General features: G+C 41.5%; 1 protein-coding gene across 2 annotated transcripts; it reads left to right on the top strand.

Annotated features, from left to right (window-relative positions):
* The first annotated feature begins 1,014 nt into the window (after nucleotides 1-1,014).
* Nucleotides 1,015-18,906, top strand: tfcp2 (transcription factor CP2). Of its 2 annotated transcripts, XM_042097311.1 has the most exons (18): nucleotides 1,015-1,340; nucleotides 2,150-2,348; nucleotides 3,960-4,111; nucleotides 5,578-5,654; nucleotides 6,159-6,264; nucleotides 6,702-6,808; nucleotides 7,292-7,444; nucleotides 7,719-7,829; nucleotides 8,743-8,831; nucleotides 9,313-9,361; nucleotides 10,847-10,885; nucleotides 11,496-11,537; nucleotides 11,923-12,016; nucleotides 12,309-12,399; nucleotides 12,776-12,882; nucleotides 15,597-15,739; nucleotides 15,995-16,046; nucleotides 16,889-18,906. In XM_042097311.1, exons 2-18 carry the CDS (start codon nucleotides 2,227-2,229, stop codon nucleotides 16,924-16,926), a joined length of 1,572 nt encoding a protein of 523 aa, XP_041953245.1. In that variant the 5' UTR covers nucleotides 1,015-1,340; nucleotides 2,150-2,226; the 3' UTR covers nucleotides 16,927-18,906. The 2 variants fall into 2 exon arrangements, with proteins under 2 accessions (XP_041953245.1, XP_041953246.1); XM_042097312.1 differs by lacking the exon at nucleotides 10,847-10,885.
* The last annotated feature ends 597 nt before the right edge of the window (nucleotides 18,907-19,503 follow it).

The raw sequence follows: 19,503 nt of genomic DNA, 5'->3' as shown, positions 1-19,503 counted from the left end.
GAGAGCTAAATTATCTTTCTGGTCAAGGTTTCTTTTATTTCTTTATTAGTTAAATAATTTAATGATTTAATATTGTTAACCATTTTGGCAGCTTTTCAGATGCTATACTCATTCAATTGCTTTGGTGCCATCTAAGAAATGTATTGGCCTACAATGTGCAAAAGAGAAAGGTGCTACAAGTATAAGGAAGGGTAAGATAAATGTGTGCATTTATCTTCAAACCCCCTCTGGAATCACATTTCTAAATGTGTACCGTGTTGAAATAAAGAGCTAGTGTGAATATGAAATATGGACATACATTTATAAGTGTAAAATAAAACTATACAAATCATTTGAAATCATCCATTCATGTCAATGTTGGGGTTTAAAAACACAATGCCTTATGAGCTTTTTTTAAAGTAGCGTAGGCGTATGACCCTCACTGCTGTATGCGCAAGGTCTTAACAGTCTTCATGTATTACTGGATGATACATATTGTTTGAATTATGTCTGCCAATAAATTGACATTTAACTCAGTCCACTCTCCTTTGTTGGTTTGCAGGAATATCACAGTAGTGTGAAACAAAGTCCATCACAGTGGCATGTGGGTGTCTCCTATGTTCATTTGTGTGTATATAGTAGGCTATCAGTGACAGTCACCAAATAGAGCGTATGATCAGAGAACCCCATTCGGGCTAGGCCTACATTTTCAACACAATCAAACCAACTAACAGATGATCAGGCCTGCTGTTTTGAAAGTCTTGACCACATAGGCCTACACATGATAGGATAATAATATAGCCTAAGTGAATAGCTTACAGTAGCTATAGGCTACAGTTTATTAAACATTGTGCTTTCAAAAGTAGAGGCAGCTGAGATATAGGGATAGGTTACTTTTTCTTACATTTTGATGAGGTCTTTTTATCTTGACAGATGCGCACCACCACCACAGTTTTTGCTCTAGGCCTGCTGCTACTGAAGAGCATATTCAGTTTTTACTCCACCACAGCAGGCGGCGGTCAATTACTATGACCACAGCCCAGGTAACGCAGCGTCGAAGAAGTAGGCGACTGCGGATATTACGGCAATCTCTTTTTAACTGACCAAATAAACAAAATTGTATATACTAGTGTACTAATTTCGGGATGTGTTACATGTGTTCTTTTTGTCTTTGAGTCTATGGGCAAAAAGTTGCATTAATACTTCGCCATTTGTTTCGGAGGGAGCAGTCGTTGCCACGAATAGTGTCTGAGGACTAGCCAGCTAAGTTGTTTGTTTTACCTCTAGCTAGCGAAAAGACGGGTTGAAATATGGCGTGAAGCGGAGGCTGACTTTTACTAATTCAACATTGGGTTAGAAGGGTGAGTCAATTAACGGTTTCTGTTTTCAATATGCTGTGCTGTTGCCGTTTGTTTGGTAGTTTCCATCCCGTACATATGACAGGTATCACCATAGATAAGTATGTATCTCTTGCTAACTCCGTAGCTTAGCCAACTTTGCTTGGTTTCGTCAATTTGCATAACGTGACTAGCACTAGTGTGCCTGGCGAAGAACGGCTAGCTAACGTTATTGTTAGCCAGCAGCTACATCAAATGTTATTTATTCACAGGTAATACGTGTAATCTTCCATAATACAGCAAAGTGCGTGTTTCCAAGTGACTCGCTTTGAAATACGCTGTAGCGTTGTTATATTTTTAGAAACTGTGGCTAGCTAATGTAACTGAAACCATCACCGACAGTACCAAGTGTGCTGTGCTATCAGGTTGTCGCTGGCTGAGCATGGAGTTACAACGTGCTGGCCATACCTGCTTTGTGTAATATAAAATTTGACTTTGATTGCCGATTACATTATGTCGATGTCATAGTTTTTCAATTTCGTTGATCAGTAAAATGTCTTTCTACTGCGTAGACAGTTAACTGCAGTAACATGTAACGTTAGGCTACCACCGTTCTCCTTCATCAGTCAATGTTTTCTTCAGGGCGAAACTTTATTGAAACCAACCTTGACTGTGGTATTTATGCCCACTGTCCACCTTGTCATGATCTGACTAACACCAGGCGCAGCAACCTTATATGCGTTTGTGAGTCGATGTGACTTTACTACACGTAGCTGCACACATCTGGCCAGTTGTCCAAACATTTTCTTGATGGTTTTACTCGGTAACTGCAGGTCAACACAGGTAATCAAGTCAGATCAATTGAGGGTCAGGGGTTCCGTTCGGCCGGAACCTCCAAGCGCGCGTCGTCATGGCTTGGGCCCTGAAACTGCCGCTGGCGGATGAGGTGATCGAGTCAGGTCTGGTGCAGGACTTCGACGCGAGTCTCTCTGGCATCGGTCAGGAACTGGGAGCCGGGGCTTACAGCATGAGGTAGGTGGCAAATGACTGTCTTCACTACTTCCTACTGACTTTCAGTGCTTTCATTTGAACTGTTTTGACGGCTCTTCTTGTACACCTTTCAGAGCATAGTGAAGACTTTGACATGCTTTTTGTAACCTGATAAGAATGGGGCGAAGCACATTGCTTGTATCCTCCTAATTGCAGGCAGTTGTTGAATCTGTCAAAACAGTGATTTATCTGCATTTCATGATAATACAGCCATATGCATGTAATCGAGATCTATTTCAAACTCTCGCTGGGTTGGGTGCCCACTCCTCCACCACTGGTAGGCTACTGCTTTGCGTGTCATCTCATCTGAGGTGAGACTTGCTCTAAATGTCAGCAGTGTGTGTTTTCAACTCGACAAGAACCTCTGGCAGTGAGCCTCCAGCATGATTCAAGCTTCTGCAAGAACACAGTGTCCTACAGCCAAAAAAAACCCCTTGATTGTAAAGTAAAATGCAATATGGAACTGCTGTAAGTGAATAAGACACATTTGTGGGTGACTGTCTTTTTCTCTGAATGCCCTTTACACGGTGGCGTAATCGATACTTGCGAGGATTTCAGCAGCTTATCGCTTGGTGCCCCTGTCAGCTTGCTGCGAGTAACACTTTGAGGTTATTAATTTATGATTTTGCTACTCACTAACATTTAGGAGGTGAGTGCAACTAGATAGAAGGTCAAGCCAAATGACTAAAATGCTGTGTGGCAGTGCATTGCAGTGTGGTAGTTACTAGATGTTTATTTCACTTAGTCTCACTTTTATTAAACCATTTTGGCGTAGCTTCACTTGATTTGACAAGTTGGTTGACTAGGCTTTGGTGGTATGAATGTTTTAAAACACAGAAAATCCAGTACTGTTTGATAACGGAAAGTTGTTACACTAAGAAAACTTAGTTGACAGTTTATTTTTATATGTTGAAATCCATTGAGGTCTGGCCAGCTGTTGTCTTTCAGCCATATTAATTTTTGGGGGCTTTGAAGTGGCCTGATTTGTATCGTAAAGAGCATTCTTGTGGAGACAGGAAAGTAAAGCCAACCTGTGATCCCCTTTCGTTGGTTTCTAGGTAACTGTGTGGCAGTGTTAGTGTTTATGGCTGAAAATGTGAAAACATTTCTTACGCTCTTGGATAAGAGTCATAAATGGTCTTGCAAACATTTGTTATTATGTGAGTGGCCAAGAGGTGCCCCAAACTGGTAAGGGGAACGTTTCTGACATTTCTTTTATCATCAAGTGAAAAATGTCCAGGGTATGCTGAAGTGTTAATGAAGTGTTAAGCAGAAGGCTAAATTACTTAACCGTTCTCTTCTAGACAATGTGGTGTTCTTTGAATTAGTTTTATTGGTGTATTCTTAGTTGTTTCCTGCCGTGCTCCGTAACCTCCCTATATGTTATTTTATTTATAGCCCCCAGTGAAGGAAGCCATTACTCAAGACGTGGTGAAAATGAGTAGGAAAACACCCTTTAGGAAGACACCCTTTCCCCCTGCATTTGTCTTGTCTACGCCTAATTACTCTCTCTCTCTCTCTCTCTTTCTCTCTCTCTCTCTCTCTCTCTCTCTCTTTCTCTCTCTCTTGTTTTCTGTTTGTGTTATACTTCAGTGATGTGCTGGCCCTTCCCATCTTCAAACAGGAGGAATCTAACCTTCCACCAGACACAGAGAATAAGATCCTGCCCTTCCAATATGTTTTATGTGCCGCCACCTCGCCTGCTGTCAAACTCCACGACGAGACGCTCACCTACCTCAACCAAGGTCTGCCGTACAGGGATTCCCTGGGATCATCCATATTTACATGTTCACACTCACAACCACTGACTGTTCGTTTCACTCCTAACTAAGACCTTTGAGCAGTCTCCTTAAGAGACCTCGGCTGCCTCTAAAAACTCTCAGTGTTTCCGTTTACAGTCATTCTTCCTTTCACACACTTTCACATTCCATACTGTGAGGTGTGAGTTAATACCGCAAATCATTCATTTCATGGGGCACCTGAGGTACAAGATCTCACAAGCACTGACAAAGTCAGTGACAGCAGACATTATTGGTGAGAAGCATGAGTTAGTTGTGTAGGAAAAAGTGAAGGGGTAAACCGGTCAATTTAACCAACCGGCATCAGTTAGATGGTTGGTTGGTTAACAGGATTGCACAAATTACTGGCAACAACCCATTCGTTTTTGAAGGTGTTTATTATTATTTTCTTCTGTTATTGTGCTAAATGCTCCAAATGTAAAGCACTTTGAGCTGCAATCTGTGTATGAAAGGTGCTATACAAATAAAGATTATTATTATTATTATTATTATTATTATTATTATATGATGCCTATGATTACGATTCAAGATCTTCCTTGGCCCATGGGAGGCCTACATGTTTCAACCATGTTTTATGAAAATACGTCCAGCAGTGTTGTAGATCCTGTGAACTTAGTGGAGGTATGGTCTCTACTGTGGGCCATTCTAGTGTGGATCATGTAGTTGATGAGAGACAAAAATTCCACCTAAATTGGTAGACCGATTAAACCCCTCACATGATTAAGCAAGGGATATGGCTGTCGTAGAATTAGTGCAGGTTGTGTGCACTAGAGGAGACTACAGAGGCTGTTCTCCTCCTAATCAGACGTGTCTGTGGGTGTGGAGTGAGGCATGTCCAGAAAAGCAGCTGCATGTGCCCTTTATAAGTCTCATACTAAACATGTCACACAAGCATCCAGCCTTTCAGCCATATTAGATATCCCCGTTGTCCCTTCTTGCCAGTATTACTAGTCAGGAGTCCCATGTAATGTGTAGTTTAAATAACTGATTAATTTCAGTGAATATTACTTTAGTTGTTTTAAATTCTTATTATTTATATATATATATATTTATATAAAAAAAATGAGGGCTTGACACTAACTAAATTAAATAAGTTATGATTTTATTTTACCTTAATGTAGCTATTCCCCTACACTGTTTGCCACAATGGACATTTAAAATTACAAGCTAATAATAGGATTTATACACTACCAATATATGATCTCACAATATTCACACCTGATTAAAGGGCTTACTTGTGTTAAAAGGCGAACTTCACTTCAACAAACCACTTGCTTGTGTTTCTCAGTGACTAGCTTTTCACACACACCATATTCCTGAGTTAATGAGTGCATGACCTGACATGGCTTACTAATGTGACCCTAGTCTTGCTTGTGCCATTTACTAAAAGTATTTTTATTCTGCAATTTTAGGACAGTCTTACGAAATTCGAATGCTGGACAATCGGAAAATGGGGGAGCTCCCGGAAATTACGGGGAAAATGGTGAAGGTATGAGTAGTTTTCAAAGCCAACTCAGTTATGAGATTAGTCCTTTTTATGATTTTTTTTTTTTTGTTGCGCCTTTTCTCATCATATCCATCAGCTACTTTTCAACATGGCAGGAAGTGCTCCGCTCCATTTATAAATGCCCGTTCTCCATCTACTGCAGCATGCTTGTTTTTAGTGCAGTATGCTTGTTTCAGTGCAGTATGCTTGTTTTTAGTGCAGCATGCTTGTTTCAGTGCAGCATGCTTGTTTCAGTGCAGTATGCTTGTTTTTAGTGCAGTATGCTTGTTTCAGTGCAGTATGCTTGTTTTTAGTGCAGTATGCTTGTTTTTAGTGCAGCATGCTTGTTTCAGTGCAGCATGCTTGTTTCAGTGCAGTATGTGTGTTTCAGTGCAGCATGTGTGTTTCAGTGCAGCATGCTTGTTTCAGTGCAGTGCTTTTGAGGGGAAGGGGGATAATTGGTTCTGACTGAGGCACTGAGTGTGTGACCCGCACTTGTGTCCCCAGAGCATCATCCGGGTGGTCTTCCATGACCGGCGTCTACAGTACACAGAGCACCAGCAGCTGGAGGGCTGGCGCTGGAACAGGCCTGGCGACCGCATCCTTGACCTGGGTGAGGTGGCCGACACACACAAGGGCGAGGGTTGAAGAAGGGGAGTGGGCAGGGGATACCAGTCAGAACAGATTATTTAGAGTAGAGGAGGGCATCTCCTACGATGAGTTACCAGCATGCTGTGTAGTTACATTTTAATTATACAGCCCAGGCTATCTTGCACCTTAAGTATTCTTAATAATAAAAATGTTGTTACCTGATGAATTGTAAAAAATGTGCAAATGAATATTGATTTGTAATGGATAATACTGGCTAATACTGTTCAAAGAGTGGCTCTGTTAAATGTTAGCGTGCGTTAAAAACTTCAAACATAAACATAAACGTATACATTTTTAAGAATCCACATTGTTTTCATGTTGCTTATGTTGGTTAGAAGTAATTAGAAAAATGTTGCTAAATTGTTTAACAAATATTGACCAGTGTTTTGACCCCTTCAGACATCCCGATGTCGGTGGGTATCGTGGATCCCCGAGCCAACCCCACACAGCTAAACACAGTCGAGTTTTTGTGGGACCCGTCGAAACGGACTTCGGTCTTCATTCAGGTATGCTGCCACCTTAGTACATGAAATCATAGAGTAACTGGTGTGTGCGTGTGAGTGTGCGTGTGTTTCTTTCTTTAGAGTCGTGTATTTCAGGCTAAATAGTCTTAAGGGCCTAACACTAAGAACGAAAACTATATTGATAACGGCAAAAAAGTAACACTATAACGATAATGACATGAAGAAGATGTCGTCAGGGATGACTTTCAGAGCGATTTTGAGCTGATAGACTATCAAAATCTATCAAATTTGAGACATCACATTCATCAACACAAGGAGAGGCTTTTACTTTTGTGAGTGTGTGTGTGTGTGTGTGTGTGTGTGTGTGTGTGTGTGTGTTAGGCCCAGATTATTACTTCCCCATTTTGTGTCAAGGATCATTGTTGTCTCAACGAATGGTTTGAACCATTGTGTTTTTAGAGGGACTAATTGAGTAATTGTGGCTAGTTTGTGACTGTGCTAGCGTGTGTTTTGCGTGTGCCACAGGTTCACTGCATCAGCACAGAGTTCACCATGCGCAAGCACGGGGGCGAGAAGGGCGTGCCGTTTCGCATCCAGATCGACACCTTCAAAGAGAACGAGAGCGGAGACTACACCGAGCACCTACACTCGGCCAGCTGTCAGGTCAAAGTCTTTAAGGTGAGGACCCCCCCCCCACACACACACACACACACACACCTTCACACGCTCCCCTTACCTCTCTTAAGATGAGACCGCCACCCTCAAAAAAAAAAAAGAAATCAAACTTCTAATGCACTTTGATTGAAAGGTTTGACCCTCAGCTGTCAGTTGGAGCCCTGTGACATCATATTGAAGCATTGGCCAAAAAATGGCTAAAAAGCTGTTTTGGCTGTTCAAATCTGATCGGCACGTGTGACCTGATCCCTGATTGTTTGTGTTTGTTCTCCTTCAGCCCAAGGGGGCAGACAGGAAGCAGAAGACAGACCGGGAGAAGATGGAGAAGAGGGCTCCGCAGGAGAAAGAGAAGTACCAGCCCTCGTACGAGACCACCATTCTCACAGAGGTACGCATCCGTCGCCGGGCAGGCTGACTGGAAGGAGTTCTCTGTTGCATACTGTCAGTTATGGCAAACCATGCTCGGTGCTGAAGAAACCTTGCTATTCCCCTCAATGGTCAGTTATTGAACCTCGTGATTCCACTTTTCTTTTCATAAAGTGTGTTAATGATGGATGTTTTTGATTTTTTTTTTATATCATAACTGAAGAGGAACTCTGACAAGTTTTATAAAATGACATCGTGGCACACTTGTGGTAGACCAAATTCCCTGAATTAATTTCTTCGAGGATCTACGCAAGTGAGTTATTCCTCATCATTCAAGAAAGCGAGACGTTTCATTCTCTAAAAATTTCTGAAACATCATTTGTAGAGAACTCCTTATCCGGAATGGTTCTGAATGTTTACAAAGGTAACTCTGCAATGAGTTTTTCGCCTGCAGTGTCTTTGTTTCGGCAAACAGGTAATGTGGCTCAGAGATATAGTGGCCGTTAAGAGCTGCTGGGAATTACAGTGTAACCTCTAGGATTGAAGCAAAATATGAAAATGAAATGGTTATATTTACGGTAGTTACCAGTCACAGACCACAATCTTTTTTATGGCCAACATTTCTCCACAGTTTCAGTGATAAATCTGCATTGATTTTTGAGCACTACTGAAAGCAGATGGTTTCCTTTCCATTCCTGTTGAGGTTGGACTGTGGCCTCTCTCAGAAGTGGTTTTGATTGGCTTCTGTAGACTCTGAATGGCTTGGTTTGGTTGTGAGCAAGTGAGAAATCATGGCATTTCATCAAAAGTCATCAGAGTTCCCAGAAACTGTTTTTTTTTGTTGTGCATGTCAGTGTTGAATTCTTCTTTATGTCCAATATTCAAATGATGCCTGTGTTTCACAGCAGTTTCCTTGTTGCGTTCTTTTTTTCCAGTGCTCCCCGTGGCCAGAGGCTACCTATGTAAACAACTCTCCATCACCTGGATTCAACAGCACCCACAACAGTTTCACAGTAGCTGAAGGGTATGGCATACGAGATGCTAAGTATCATTACTTAGCATTACATCTTACTTTTTATTTATTTGTTCATTTGTTTGTTGTCTGAAATCAATGTCTTGTATGTGGAGTGCTTTGGGTTGCACTCTGTGCATACAAAAATACGCTATATAAATAAAAGTGACTTGACTTGATTACTCAAAACTGTTTAGTTATTGAAATGGAGAATAAAAATGAAGTGGCAGAACCACAAATAATGTATGGGACAAGAAATGTTGACAATTTGGTGGCCTAACAGAAGCTTTCATCACACCAAAGTAGACCAAAACAACATTCTCTTCAGCCTCTAGAGTAGACACAGAAACGTTCCAGGAGCAAATCATCCCGAGTCACATTAGTTAAAGGGCTAGAATTCGAAAAGTATCAGAGTATGTGAAATGAAATGCCTGATTGTTTACGTTTTGTAATGTCATACTAAATATATCACACTCTTTGTTGTTACCCTTAGAAATGGATCACCAAATCACCAGCCAGAGCCACCAGCACAGATTGCAGAGGTGAGTATGGTTTTCCCATCACCCCCCCACTATCTCCCACTACTCATAATTTACGTTTTACACGTGACCACATAGTCTTCATTGAAAAGATTTCTTATGTATTAAATTTACGTAACAAGTACCTTAAAGACTGTCTGAAACATCCTTTATCCTGGTGACAGAGATTCTTCAGTAACACTAAGCGCAGTTATCTCCCTGCAGCCTGTGGTGCAGTTTTGGGCTACATCCACACTTTTACGATTTTCATTTTAAAGTGTTTCATTTTAAATATGTTCTTCAAAGTAGAAGTGAGTCTTGTCAAACCGTTAGGGTCCACATGAAAACGCAAAGCCGGTGTTTTCAGATCATTACGGGGCCGACAGCATTTTCAAATCGTTCCGTTTCAGGAACTTAAAAAAATACTGGAGTAGTTTAGATGAGAGGTGAAAACAAAAGTCTTTCGGATTTGAACGAAAACGGAATAGTGTGAATATAGCCCTGGACTCTCACAGGGAGGCTACGCCGGGCACGCAACTGAAGCGTTCTGTTCGCGGAGCGTATGCTGCAACAATTAGCTTCCACTATAATCAATGGAACTGGCTACTCCAGACATGATAACGGCACTTACATTGGAAAAAAAATATAACTATTTTTACGCTCCGTGAATGGAGCTGTTGAATTTTGCATCCGGTGCAGCCTGGCTGTTAGTGCTGTGTATTGTGTGTGTGTGTTCTTGTATCGCCAACCATCTTTCCCCACTCACACTTGATCCAGGTCTGTAATCATGCCTATTTTACTCCCCTCACCCCCTACCCCCAAATCCCAGTCCCTCAAAAATGTTCACACCTTCTTGCCGTGTGGCTTTGTGATGAACATATTGTTGATTTATAACAGGGTCACCGCATACTAATATGGGGCTCAATGATGTCATTACTAAATTAAATAATACAAAAAAGAATGATCAGAACACAATAGTGTTCTCTACTTGTATGTACACCCAATAATAATTGAGAAGACCATGGGCCATAATTTGAATAATGGGACATTCCATGTCAAATCAGACAGAATCCGGGAAAATGGTTCTACATAATGTTTAGGTCCCAAAACTAACACCTGTTAAATATTTTTGTTCAGTTCCATGTTTTCATTCATTTTTTCACCCTTGATTTTTATTATTATTATTATTATTATTATTATTATTATTATTTTAGGTATTACTCTCAAAAATGCCTCATCTTGAACAGCATGTTTGAGGATAATGATACTTATCTATGATATAACATTGGCACACTAAATGCCCATTCAATGAGCTACTTCCTAATAGATGTTCATGTTCTTACTAGCTACCCCACATACTGTATAATTTTTAGTCCTTTGAAAATGCCTGAAAAACACAATCTCCCCTTGTTTTAGCCTTGATATATTCATGGCCATTATTTGTGGAGACTTAAATATTGTATTTACTGTAAGTGCACTCTTTTTGCACTTTGTTTTTTCCAAATGTAGGAAATCAATGAGGATGCCGTACAAACCTTTAGTGATTCGGTAATACTGAGAATATGTTTGTCTTTCAATTTACAATGTTTTGGCTGGCTGTGAATAATACTCTGACAGGGTTGTCAAAAAAGCTAATCACCTAAGATGGGACTTAGCAGAGTGTTGGATGTGAAGGTTCAGTGAAGGCTTGGACCTGTCATTTATCCATGTGTTGAGTAGCATTGTGTGTTCAGTCAGTAGATTTTCCAAATCATTGCATTTTTACTTTATGTAGGTATAACTTGCTGACTTCTGAAAGTCACTTTCAGAAGTGACTTTGCTCCACTGAAAAATTTCCCTTCAGTGGGGCACCATTTTAGACCATTTAAATGTTGTTGTTGTTACAAAGATGATCACAGCAGTCTACAAGGTCAAATCTAACGGTTCAAACCCTTTAACACAGTGTTATTGCTTGTGAATAGAGAATGATCCAACAGAAGCCTTTGCCTGCTTGGTTTTGACCAGAGTATAGTCTGCATCCACATGTTAACAAATAGAGTTTTATGTGTGTATTTGTTTCCTCTTAAGTTCTTTAATGTACTTTCCATAAGACCATGTGTGAAGGTATGGTATATTTGGTGTGGGTTTTTGAAAATGATGCCATACAATTGCTTTACAGTTGCCATACCATCTACTTAGAAGAGACAGTGAGAACCAGCAGGTACATATGAATTTATTTGCTGATTTGTAGTGAACTGTTGATCCCATGTCTTCCTTCAGGCTGTAGGAGAAGCAGCAAATGTTAAAAAACTGCTAGTAGGAGGAAATGCCTGAAATAAACTAATAATCAATCCATAGCGCACTGGGACTTGGATTGATCTCACTCATTTTGATCTCACTTCTTTTAACGTGTATATTGGTCAGCATTGGTCATTATGAACGTAGGCATTATGACCTAGGATGTGGGTGTTAACGTGTTTGACTTCAGGGGAAGGAGACCGTTTGAGTTTGATGTGATGCTTAATTCCTTTACGATGTGTGCTTAACCCCCACCCGCCTTCTCTGCTTCCTTGCCTGTCTTTCTCACACCTGTACGGAACAATCAGAATCTGTTGCCCACAGCAACGCCACAGGAGGCCCAGCAGTGGCTCCATCGAAACCGCTTCTCGCCCTTCTGTCGTCTGTTCACAAACTTCTCAGGTACGGCCGCACTGCACAAGCATTAACACTCCGAATGGTCCCAGAAATGCATAGAATTTGTCAACGATTTACTGTGACTATTTTTAGACCTCTAAAGCCAAATAAGGAGCATCCCCAATATTTTTCAATGGATTTTGTGAAGTGACTGTATGTGCTAAACTGCATTGCTTACAATTAAAAGTGGGTCATGTAGGAAGGCATACTTTGTATGTAAAGTGCTATGTTCACACGTCTTTTTTCCCCCACCTGTAGAACACAGGCCTACCTCTAATAGTGTGTTTGTCTGTAACAGGGGCAGACCTGCTGAAATTGACCAGGGAAGACGTCATTCAAATCTGTGGCCCTGCCGACGGCATTCGACTCTTCAATGCACTGAAAGGACGGTGGGTGTAGTTATCTCTCGCTGCTACCTCTGCTCTGGGTGACATCAGAAAGTGTGTATGCGACCAGAGGTGCGGTCAAATTCGCAAACGTTTGCAAACCGGTTTCTGTTTGCATTGAGTTTTTAGCGAACATTTGCAAACAGTCTGAGGAGTTAGTTCTCCGCAAACATACAGTGAAGATGAACGTGAGCTTAACGAAATGTTACCGTTACAATGGAATGCTCACACCAAACCATTCAAATTGAACTGTTCAGAGAAAACATGTTCACCACTGTTTGCCGAATTTGAATGCACCTCAGATGTGCAAGTCTACCCACCGACTGAGGAGTAACGCTTGTCTGTGTGTGTGTGTGTGTGTGCGTGTGTGCTGTAACAGGGTGGTACGTCCGAGGCTGACCGTGTATGTATGCCAGGAATCCCAGCAGGCCCGGGAACAGCAACAGAAGCACGAGAACGGAGACGGCAGCAGCAGCACCTTCTTTGGTTAGTGTGTGTGTGTGCGTGTGTGCGCACGTGTGTGTGTGCCTGTGTGTGTTGTTGTGTTGGTGCTGCATGGATGGAACATCAGTACTTTAGTGTACACAGATTATTGCCTACCTGGCTGAGTGTAACAGGAAGCATCCGTGTATGCACAAGAGCTGGAAAAAAAGCCTCGACCCCTTCATGAAAAAGTCTAAAGGCCAGTTAGTGTGAGCTCAGCAGTCAGTCTCTGAAGTCCACTACTGAATACTGCATTACCATTGAAAGCCACACCATGAGCAGTCCTTGAGGAACATCTATTGTCAACATTGTGGCCACGTCATTTCCTCTCGATATATGGGCTGCACTCGGTAAAAAACAAAACCTCGTAGATATATTTGCTCATTGAAAATGGCAAAGAACTATTCTGGTGAGCTAAGGTCTCCTGCACTGTAACTTGAATGTTATTCTTTCTGGAAGTCGCTTTTTGGATAAAAGTGTCTGCTAAATAAATAAATGTAGATAAAATGGCAAAAAATCAGAAGTTGACAACAGCTGGATTGAGTGAGTGCCCCTACAAACTCTCAGCTGGCTCATAGAAAAATTACCCAAATAAATGGCTGAATATTCTGTGTCATTTTTAAAAAATTCACTTCAGTTTGCGTTTGTTTTCATCGTGTTGTCCCATACAGTAAGTGACCGTTATGTTGAGAATTCATGGTCTCATGCCCTCATAGTCTAAGCCATTGGTTCTCAAAGGGTGGGTCGCAGGAGATTTTATTTGTGTCGCCAGCATAGTGACAATTTATGTTGTGTAATAGGCCTAGCTTATACCTATAGCTTAGGAAAGCTAACAGCTTTCTATTAGAATCTAGTTTGTTAACTACCAGTCACGGTTTTGTCATAACTCCCTCTGTGCAGTTTTGCATTTAGAATAGCTCTGAAACTGGGGGGCGAACACGTCGCAGAGGGGACGCCAGAGCTTGGACATCTCACTCGCAAAATGAAACAATATTTCTGTCAGACGCCTACCATGGATCTCACAATGCAAGGGACATATTTTTGCACAAACAATAACGGACAGCAGCTCTTCAACTTGACCCGTTAAAATCTAAAAAGTATCATTTTTAATCTCAAAGACTGTGCTGTCAACAACTGAAGCAGACATCTATAGACCGGACATAAGGCTATTCAATTTGCGTCATAGTCTACAGATAGTTTTAATTGTAGATAGGCCTATACTCTTTAAAGTTAATAGCAGTCTCCTCACTTTCCTTTTTATTTCGGATTTAAAACGTGCAACAGTGCATTTGATTAGGCTACAATTTAAATGGACATTTAAACGCTATTTTCCTCTCGTTTTCCATCTCGCAAACTCCCCTACGGTAAAGGCGCATTATCGTTCATCTTTCGGCTATTTCGCAAAAGACAACACCAATACACAGTCTCAGCACAAACAAGCACACGTGTAAGTCTAGAGGAAAATGCAGATTCAACTTCAGTTATTTGCTGTTTACGGAATTGTCCACGGTGTTATGGATCCATTTGTCTGCAATGCCTAGGCTACACCATCTATCTTTAGAAATACAGGAGCAGCTTACTATGCTGAAGAGTGATGACTGCGTAGCATGCCAGAATATCCCCAAACTCTCGGATTAAAACGTATCTTTTCGGTAGGCTAGTCATGTCCAACATTCCAAGCTGATGTTGGTCAAAATGCAACACAACCGTGTTCAAAGCAAGATGAGGACAACCTGAGGTTGTGTGTGTGTGTGTGTGTACAAAACTGAGCGAGAATTTAACAGCTTTGAACATATTTAACATTGTTTCATGAGTGTAACTGAGATTGCAGAATTGTGGGAAATCTGAGGAGTCAGTGCATCACCAAACCCTATAGTGGTTGTAGGCCAGACCTAGTAGGCACTATTAGATATCTATCCAACCACTAGATATTGCACTGTAGAATGATTTGGGGGGGGCCCGGCATAGAAAAGATTGAGAACCTGTGGCCTAAAACATAGATGTTTTGGGCAACATTGGTGGTTGCATGTTAGATCTGAAGTGAAATGGGTCGCCATGGTCTGTCATTTTTAAAAAGTGGGTCCCCAGAAAAAACGTTTGGGAAACACTGGTCTAAGCTGTTCATCACTGACCTCTGCTGGAAAGGTTTGGCAGTGCTTGCTTTGTGCTGGCTTGGTTTATGTTTGGCATCCCTATTTATTATGCTTCATTTACCAGTCAGATAATCTGCACAGGTAGTGTCCATTTAAGTGTCATATTTGTCCTGCAAATGTAGTGTAGTGTATTGAGGTCTGTTGCTGTGTGCTCTTTTTCTTATTAAAACAACACAGGTTAATTTTGTTTAATTGAACCAATCTAAATGTAACTAAAAATCCCTCCAGTGGGAACTCAAAACAGTAAGGCACCACTAATGGTGTTTGGGTTATTATTTTCAGTCAGTTTAGGTTTTTTGTAGCTCCCTAGATGATTGGATAATTTATATAATTTTTCAGGTAGGTCATCAGAGAACATCAGTGTGGCACCAATTTAGCCTGCGTTTGTGTCTCAACATGTTCCCCACAGTGCTGTATGTTAAAACGTCTGCAGTGCTGTGCTCAGTCTATGTGTTTACTGATGTAAAATGCTACTTTGTGTGTTGTCTTACTTGAGCATGGACTTCATAGAATGTCATGATACCCATACTCATGATGCTCAGTTCCAACTGTTTGTGTCTGCAGTGTACCATGCCATTTACCTGGAAGAACTGACTGCCAATGAGCTCACTGAGAAGATCGCCCAGCTCTTTAGCATCTCTCCTAGGCAGATCAATCAGATCTTTAAACAAGGACCCACTGGTATCCATGTGCTGGTCAGTGATGAGGTAAGACCCATGCACACTTCACCTGTTTTAGAATTTTGTGTTCCAAACTGATTCCAAATTACAAATCCAAACATTAGAATTTGAATGCCCCTGTCATCTTCCAGTTAAATTAAAAGTTCCATGTTTGATTAAGCAAACCATATGGGCCATTGTATTGATACAAATTACACATATAAGTTTAATATGATTTGCTGCTCTGTTTGTTCTGAGACTCACTCAGAAGGCCTTGCTGACTGAATGTTTATGTCCTTACAGATGATTCAGAACTTCCAGGATGAGATGTGTTTTGTTCTGGACACAATGAAAGGTAGGGTACCCCAAGAGAGGTCATGTAATAAAACATTCCATGGTCTTCTCAGGTATATTGGTTGAAGTAAAATCACATGACGGTAAATTTATGAAAATCTTTAAAAAAAAGTCCCAAGTTTTCCCATACCTTTTCTACATACATGGGCCCCATTTTTAGAGACTTTAAGTGGAGAGACATAAACAATGAGAATCAGTGTAGCATTGAGCTAACTCACTAATACCAGCAATGCCTAAGCAGGTATACAGTTCAAGCCTATCGGGCGTGTCTGCCCACATGGACAGAATTTCTACCGAGATAACCATGTCTGTTTACCTCAAAGTGTAAACTAGTTTTATAAAAAGACTGTACAGTCAGTACCTCTGTCTTCTGGGTCTCTGACCAAACATGGCAATAAGTCGATTGAGTGCCTGCTGTCCAGTAATCACAATATAGCTGCCATGCGTCAATCATGTAGTCGGGACTTACAGGGGAGCTACGCCAGAGACATGAAGATAACAAAGGAGAGGTCCCTGACTGTACAAATTCTCGTTGTATACCATTTTTTTCTCATCTCACAAATCCATCCAATTTCTTTCTTATCTCATAAATCCATTCAACATTAAATTAGACTCAACAGAATGTGTTTTAGGTGTGCCTCAGATCCCAAACAGAAATGTAGCTAGCACAATGTAGCTAGCACAGAAAGCAACTTGAGAACAGGAAACCGCAAAGTCACCAAATGCTCTTGTAGACCAGTTGTTCGGATCACCCGCATGCGGATGTTGGTGTAAAAGTGGCTGTGCTCTGCCCTGCTGTGTCTGTGCAACCTTTGACTTTGGCTCTGCATCTTCTCTTGGCAGCCGAGACAAACGATGGGTACCACATCATCCTGAAGTGAAAAAGCCGACAGTTGGATTGGTGGCGGGGTGGTTTGGTTTGGTTTGGGTGGGGTGGGGGTGGGGACTCACACAACAGTCCTGCCCTCCCCCCCCCCCCCCCTCCCTCCCTCCCTGTCTCGTCTTAGACTTTTGTCTCAACCACACCCCCCACACACAAAAGCCCACCCCAGAACCCTCGCCCTCCAGTGCCCAATGGATTGGGTTGAAGACTCCATCGTTTCACCCTGAACGCGTGTGAGGAGGTGCGGCCTCAGTGAAAGACACTGGTGTGGGGAAAGAAGAAGTGGCATCTAACCCTCGCTCACCTTACTGTCTTATTCAACCCCCCTCCCCGCCCCCCTCCCCCTCCACCATCTATGCCCTCTGCCATCCACTCCTTTTCTTTTGTATTCAGTATCTTCCTGCTTTGTCGCTTATGCTTCTTAAAGAAAGTAAGATATGAAAAATGGAAGGGAAAAAAAAAGCTTTTTTTGTTTTGTTTTGTATGTATGTGTCCCGCATTAGTTGAGTGTGTTGAGTGCCAAAATGTGAGACTACAGATGTTGTGCGAAAGCCCCCCCCCCCCCCCCCATACACTGCTTGTCCTCTGATCTGAAAGGTAAAACAAACAAAACCAAAAGCTTAACACATAACCACATAAGGCCCCTTTGTTCTGCCTTTTAATATCTTTTTTATTCCTGGATCCCGATATGCAAATTTCACATGCATTATAATTACTCTGATGTAGCCTGCTGGATATCTGACGTGCAGAGCTCGACGCTTAATCTGCTGAGGAGACATGGCTACAGGAAGTGATGTCAGAGGAAGGCATACCGCATGACATTTCAAGCTTCAGTGATGTGTTCAATGTCTTTGTGACTCATCTGTCACAGTAGAGCTCACTGATTTAATGATGAAATTCCATGCTGATACAAGAGTTAATGAATTAGGAGTACTGCGTCCCTATCATGGTTGTCTGTTTATTGTGTACTATGCCTGGATTTGATTAAGTAGGAGTTGTGCCATGAGCAGTCTATTTTTGAAAAAGTTTTTTTTTTAAGTCCCTCTAAAATATTACCCTTTAATATCAATTAACATCTGTCCCTCTGTCATTGTTTCGTAGTTAAAGCTCTGATCAGCAAAACTTGTGATAAGAAGGTGCCTTGCCTTTTTTTGTTTTTGTTTTTTTTGTTTAAAAGTCTCTTGACTGAAGGTTAATGGACACTTTTGATGGTCTTGACTGAAGGGATAGCCTGCATCTCTGCCTCAGTTTTGAAGGTCTTGACTGAAGGGATAGCCTGCATCTCTGCCTCAGCAGCGTCTTGCGTTGGCACAGCTTTGTTTAGCACTTGTCCTCTTGAGTCGTAATGTATTTCAACATGCAGGAACGAATGCACACATATGAGGATTGGACACTCTTGAGTCCTCACCCCTGGACTAAAGACCTAGAAGTCTACATTAATAAGACTGCATGTCATTTGTAAACCCGAGGGATGATCTTATAAATGCGTCGTCTGATGGTCACTCCTTAACTCGTTTTTGTTTTTGTTTTAGTTCTGTCGCTCTGTCACAGCATTATTCCTCTCTGTAGCTGACAGGTTTTTAAGAGGCGCCAAACTCTACAAATAGGGAATCCTTCTGAGAAAAACAACAACAACAACATACAAACAACTAAATGTTTCGATATGCGTAGGCCTGTGTATAACCCCAGTTTCTTTCGTCTATCTTTTTTTTAAAAACAGAATTGTGTTTACTATCAGTGTAATACTTTTGTTTTATCATTGGATATTACCACTTCCAGACTCTAATCCATCTAGAGGGTTGTTGTTGGTGGCGGTGGTTGATGCGCTGAAACTGCATGAGGAAAGCTAGCGGTGGTTGTCATTTCTGATCAGTTGTGCTAGATGCGTCAAATGTGGATGCTGGGACACACATTGATGTTGTCTATCTTTGCCCCCTTTACCCATGTCATCACGATGATTAAACTACTTACCCATCAAGATGCCCATGATTGTTTGTTTGTTTGTTTTTACCCCAATTCATAATCAACACATTTTTTTTGCCCCCCCCTCCCTCAAACAGCCATTTATCTTTGCAAACTCATGGACTTTTCAGTGGCTATGTCTAGCCTATATCTGCCATTTGTTGGGCTGATGCTATGCTCACTTTGGCGAAATGGCATTGTGTGTAGGCTAAATGTTCTCTTGCATTAAAGCTTATGCTTGGATACTGTACTGTAGATTGACACTGTTCAATCGTAATGTTGGAAAAGCAGGTATGATCCAACGATATAGCCTATTTGTATGATTATGCAGGGTCTGTAGCAAGCCCTGTCAACTGGAGGGGGTATTTATGGTAAGCTACAGCTCGTAGCTAAATTGGGGCCGTGTAGCCAACATTTATTTTTTAACAAAGATTAATTTGCAGACCACCAACTTGTCGAAAAGTTAAACAGTATTTAGCACTGACCAGTAATGGTAGGCCTACTACACCATTCTCACGTGATGTTGAGTAGCAGCTGGCCGAGGTTTCAGGCACTGGGCCATGTGTACCTGGGAAATGTAGTAGGACATGGAGCCCCAGGGCGTGGAAATATT

Source organism: Alosa sapidissima, chromosome 7, assembly GCF_018492685.1.
Source record: "Alosa sapidissima isolate fAloSap1 chromosome 7, fAloSap1.pri, whole genome shotgun sequence".
NCBI lineage: Eukaryota > Metazoa > Chordata > Actinopteri > Clupeiformes > Clupeidae > Alosa > Alosa sapidissima.
This window is presented reverse-complemented; position numbering and strand designations above follow the sequence as displayed.